The sequence below is a fragment of the Engraulis encrasicolus genome, chromosome 8, assembly GCF_034702125.1.
Source record: "Engraulis encrasicolus isolate BLACKSEA-1 chromosome 8, IST_EnEncr_1.0, whole genome shotgun sequence".
In the NCBI taxonomy this organism is placed as follows: domain Eukaryota; kingdom Metazoa; phylum Chordata; class Actinopteri; order Clupeiformes; family Engraulidae; genus Engraulis; species Engraulis encrasicolus.
Genome location: NC_085864.1, coordinates 8,141,189 through 8,146,687, shown reverse-complemented (window position 1 = coordinate 8,146,687; position 5,499 = coordinate 8,141,189). Strand labels below are relative to the sequence as shown.

The 5,499-nt window shown below is 46.6% G+C and overlaps 1 protein-coding gene across 1 annotated transcript; it reads right to left on the bottom strand.

The window, feature by feature from the left end:
- Positions 1–289: 289 nt before the first annotated feature.
- Positions 290–5,282, bottom strand: gpr4 (G protein-coupled receptor 4). Its single transcript, XM_063204936.1, has 4 exons — positions 4,158–5,282; positions 3,457–3,570; positions 2,730–3,005; positions 290–2,536 (listed from the first exon to the last, which is right to left on the bottom strand). The coding sequence occupies exons 1-4, from the start codon at positions 4,302–4,304 to the stop codon at positions 1,934–1,936; spliced, it is 1,140 nt and encodes a 379-aa protein (XP_063061006.1). The 5' UTR covers positions 4,305–5,282; the 3' UTR covers positions 290–1,933.
- Positions 5,283–5,499: the final 217 nt, after the last annotated feature.

Here is a 5,499-nt window from a genome sequence, read left to right as displayed (position 1 = left end):
CATAATTAGTTTTTACGAGTATATTGTTGTTCTATACTCTATACATTTTTGATGTCTTATGTTATGTTAGTTAGTTAGTTAGTTAGTTAGTTAGTTAGTTAGTTATAGTTTTATTTGATAGGGACAGACTCACATGTACAGCCTAACAGAAAAGCATCATGGCATTTACAGCCATTGGCTAATTTACAATGTCCCTCCCTAGAAAGGCTCATCCGTGAATTAATAAATTTAATTAAGAAAATGTGACATCACACCACCAGCTGTATTCTTGTCCTTTATTTCTCCTTGTGTTACAACATTGATGATGACATGACAACAACAACAACAACAACAACAACAACAACAACAACAACAGCAGCAACAACAACAGCCCCGAAAACGACAACGACAATGACAATGACAATGATGATGATGCTACATGAAGATAGAACCCTGTGGTGAGAGAGTAGTAACATTCAACTTACTGCGCTTATATGCAAGGCATTCAGAAAGCTCTGATGGAGAAATGTAAACAAGTGCACAAAACAAACAAACAGACAAACAAAAAAATGAAAACATTACAGAAAGTGACATTCAGTAACCTTTTTGACTTTGGGTGTCTCGTCGCACCACAAGTGCGTCCTTGTGTGTATTATAAATAAAACAGAGATACGTATGTGAGGCTTGGTATCCCACTGCTATAAACATGGAATTAATGTGTACTTGTAGCTGTCAGAACTAAGGCTGCTCACGTCAGAAGAAGGGAACAACAATAAATTAACTTTCATGAAAAAGAGAGAGAGAGAAAAACATAAACGGAATTTCAATCCTATCCTTCGATTACACTGTCTACAGCGCATATTATACAGTACAGTATTCAGACTTAATGAACCCAAATATTGACATCACATCTAGTCATGAGGCTGACCAAAAACCTTAAGAGTCCTTCAGTATTCTAGAAACCACAGAGAGAGGAATAGTGTCATTTTCCTGCTTGAGACACAGTCTGTTAGCACTCAGAAAATCCAACACGTTCATTCATTTTCCACATACTGCACCATAAAAGTGAATAGGCCAGTGCCACTCACACCCTGGACACTATAACATTGGAGTGGTCAGCTACTTTGGACATGGTTGGGTGAGTAGTCATTTCCTTCCTTCCCTTGTACCGATTCCTCCCCGGCCCCAGGATGAGAGTGACAGAGACTGTTGGCAAATGCAAAATGTTAATTCGCTCACTACATAGTGCTCAAGGACATAGTGCACAAGCCAGTGTTACCGACACCCCATCGTGAAAAGTTGTGACGTGACTAGTCATGTTGAACATGCCCAGATCCTCCCTTCCTTTTGTACCGGTGATCCCGGTCTCGGACCTGGACGAGAGCACATTTCCTGCTTTGAAACAGAGTCTGTCACCAAATCAAAAACGCATTCATTCATTACACTGTGCACTACATATGAGCCAATGTTAATGCATCCGTCCTCTTGACGCTGCTCTGTCAATCTTCTCTTCATCATAGAGTGCTTTTGGACACCTCAGTGATCAAACGGGTGCATTGGATGTACACAACCGAGGCTCAAAGGTTCAAAGCAGTAGACAATAATCCGACACATCGTCAATCGCGCATGCATTGATCACAAATGTTTTGTCACATTCGTTCATACATCTAAATTACTGAAACAAATAATGGATGTGTAATGAATGCCAACTAGAAGAGTTTGGCGATAGAACGTTAGCAAACCTCCCTCCTGGAGCCTCATACAGCTGCGGTAGTGCTGAGCTATCGGTCTGGAACTTTAGCTCAGTGCTATACTACCTGTGTCTCCCATGCCGAATCATAGCTGTGACTGGAAGGACGCAAGTTCGAGCTTCAAGTGGTTGCAACCGAGTGGTAACAAATGCATGTACTGCATGTAATGGACAGTGTGGGGATTGTGGGATGTCGTCTGCTGCTCACTTCTTAACACTGAGAATGGTCATCTGAAGACACTCTTCCTTAAACGCCTCCAGCTCGGCCTTGTAGCCGCTCGTTGGCTTGCCCGTCGGTTCCGCGCAGAACGTTGAGTTCTTTTTGGTCGACAGGGGCGTGTCCAAGGTCATCGAGGCGCCCGTGAGCCCGTCGGCGTGCATCGGCAGCGTTGTCGCCCCGCCGAAGCTCATGGCGGCGAGTAGCCTGGCCAAGGCCCGGCCCACGTCGTGGCGCGCCCCCTCGTTGACGAAGCAGTAGAGGATGGGGTCGGCCACGCAGTTGAGGCTGGTGAGCGCCAGCGCGGCGTGGTAAGCGGTGAAGAGCATCTCCTCGCCACTGCAGTCGCACGGGTGATGGAGAAAGAGCACGCTGCGCCATAGTAACAGCACGTGGTAGGGCGCAAAGCACAGCAGCGCGATTAGCACCAGGCTCAGCGCTAGCCGCTTGATCTTGGCCTTCTCCTGCCGCTCCGTCGAAACGTTGGTGCGCACCGCCCGCACGATGCCGCGGTAGCCGGCTAGCATCACCAGCCATGGCGCCAGGAAGCCCAGGAAGGAGCGGTACAGGTTCATGCCTGCTACCCACTCCTGCATAGGGGAAATTAAGCATAACCATTTTTAATTTCTATTGATGTACAAAAACGTTGTTCAATCTATATATTTATTTGATTGGGTTTGTAAATCCATTGTAATGTGAATACTTTTCATATGTATTGACCATTATACACAGTAGCCATAACTGAAGAACTGGCAATAAATGAAAACAAAAGAGATTACAAACCTGCATGGGGTAGCGCTCGAAGCACAGCGTCAGGTTGTGCCCGTTCTCGAACAGCTCGTCGTGAAACAGCGGCGCCGAGTTGGCCACGACCTCGATCACCCAGACCACGGCGCTGACGCCCATCGCGGTCTTCACCCGCCGCACCTTGGCAAAGCGGAGCGGGTGTGCCACCGCCAGATACCGGTCAACGGAGATGCAGCAGAGGAAGGCAATGCCCACGTAGATGTTGGTGTAGAAGATGAAGCCAAACAGCTTGCAGGACTCCTGACCATGCACCTGCAATGAAAATAATGATGATAATAACTTTATTTTTTGAATGTTTTGAAATTGGCAGCCTTGTTGGTCAGGACTTGTTTTCTGGTTATCAATTCTCTGCTGTCGTTATGGAATTATTCTACATTACATTACATTACACTGCACTTGGCAGACGCTTTTAACCAAAGCGACTTGCAATCAAGGACATAATCATAGCAGACATCACTAGCAGATAAAAGTGCGCAGGAAATATAAAGAACAACAGGTGCAGATGCTAAGTAGGGTTAGCTTTTAAGTACATTAGCACAGGGTTAAGTACTGTAGATTGCCAACAAACATACACATCAAGCCATAGAGTCTGGCCCGACACTGGGGCAGCTCAACCATTAGTGTAGTAAATAGTCACAAATTAAATCTGCAGCGCTCGATCGTGAAATGTTTGTCGCCTGATTGAATTATTGTTACTACATACCCAGTTGTCGTGGTGCAGGAAGTAGTCTATCCAGAGTGGCAGAGTGGCGATGTACAGCAGGTCCGCCACCGACAGGTTGATCAGGTACACTCCCAACTCATTCTTCTGCTTCACCTGATATGGGAAAATAAATAATAAAAAAGGCTTAATAACATTGCTTTTTAAGAAACTATTCCACCTTCTAGGTTTCCTCAGCTGTGTTGTTTTTTTATCTCCATATCTGACAAGTTGAGGAGGTAGAACCCCAGCTCGTTCTTCTGCTACACCTAATGGCGGAAAATTAAAAAAGATTTAATTACATTCCGTTTTAACAAAATGTTCCACCTTCTAGAGGGCCTCAGCTGCATTATTATTGCAATTTTTCTTATTTTTCTTCTCCAATTATGCCCTGATTTTAAAAAAATGTTACTGAGATTTCGAAAGTGGACGAGGCTGTACCTGTAAAAAAAATGTTCAGTTGCTAGAGAAGAAAGCATATTATTTAAACAAAATATGACAACCTTATAGAAGGATCAAGACATTTCCAATATAAAGAAATGAAAAATAAATAGGATGAAAAGAGTGATATAAATGAACTATATTTTTAACTTAAAGATAGGCAGCCCTGGTAGACCCAGCACAATGACAACGACGTAGATGATGATGATGATGATGATGATTATTATCATTGTTATTATTATTATTATTATCATTATTATTACCTGCTGGTAGGCAGCCCACAGGGCCATGCAGTTGGCGGGCAGGCCAAGCACGATGACGATGATGTAGATGGTGGGGTGGAAGAACTCGTCGATGCTGGAATCTACCTGGCAGGTGATGTTGCATATGGCCGTGCTGTTGCCTGCCATTGAGGAGTGTGGTGCTACAGCCGCCTCCGCTCCCACATACACACATGTACTCTCTCACACACTCACACACACAAACACTCACACTCACACACACACAAACAAACACAAACTGCTTGCTGGTCGTCTCCCACCCACCACTGAAACCTTGATCACTGGTTTCTGAAACCCACCCACGTAGATAAGAAAATATCAGCTTAACATGGTTCGTGGGTTTTCGAAAAATATTTTTCTTGGCAGAAGGGAGAGTTCAGGAGAGGCTGCAGGGGTATTATCCGTTGCGCTAGAAAACATTGATTGTCCGAACACAGCACTTCACAAACACAAACGTGTCCGTCTGTGTGAGTGATAACAACAACAACAGCAACTGTTCAAAAAAATTACGTGTTTGCAGCGCAGAGCCAGGATGTGGTCATTATCGCACGTATGCAGTATGCAGTGGCCGCACACACACATGCACACAAACACAAGGCTGACGCATGAGGGGAAGGAGCACGCAGCGCTCTGCTTTCTGCGCCGTCCGCCTGTCTCAAGGCCCAAGGCCTTCTTATCTCCTGTGAGCCGGGAGGCTCCGCTGCTGGGAACAGGGAGCCATCAATCTGGGGATGATTATGGCCACAAGCTGCTGCACCGTGATCGGGGAGGAGAGGAGAGCTGTGGTGGTGGGGTGGTGGGATGGTGGTGGGATGGTGGTGGCCACTAGGGCTGGGTAGCTTCCAGGGCGAGGTCTGGGCGGGTTTTGAGAGGCGGGTGGGGTGGGGTTGCTGACACAAGCGGGGGGCAGTGATCCGGGGTGGGAAGGGAGGGTGGGTTCGTTGTTGATGAAGGGGATGGGGTAGCTGCCACTAGGTGGGTTTGTGATGAGAGGGGTATGGGGTGGTGTCGCAGCCGCACCTGGTGCACAGGGGTTGAGGAAGAAGTGGAAAGGGAAGGTGGGTGAATGTTGAGGGGACGATTGTTGGAACCGGGGGGATGTGATCGGTGTGAATATAATGGAAGCTGTACAAAGGTGGGGGGGTGGGGGGTGGAGTGATTGTCTAGAGGGGAGTTGATGGGGCGAGATCAGAAATGGCTGCCATCAGCTGTTACACAGGGATCATGGAGGGTTGGTGTCAATGTCAGGGTGGGGGTGGGGGGGTATCAATAGGACGGAGGATGGAGGAGGAAGCTGGGTGTGTAGCTTAGTTCAGTTTAGCTA

Bases quoted from the DNA above. Each gene is read 5' to 3' on its own strand.
- gpr4 (XM_063204936.1), bottom strand. From the start codon at position 4,304: ATGGCAGGCAACAGCACGGCCATATGCAACATCACCTGCCAGGTAGAT. The intron at 3,571-4,157 runs GTAATAATAATG...TTCCCATATCAG, and splicing joins TGTGGGCTGCCTACCAGCAG to GTGAAGCAGAAGAATGAGTT. The intron at 3,006-3,456 runs GTATGTAGTAAC...TTTTCATTGCAG, and splicing joins TCCTGCACCACGACAACTGG to GTGCATGGTCAGGAGTCCTG.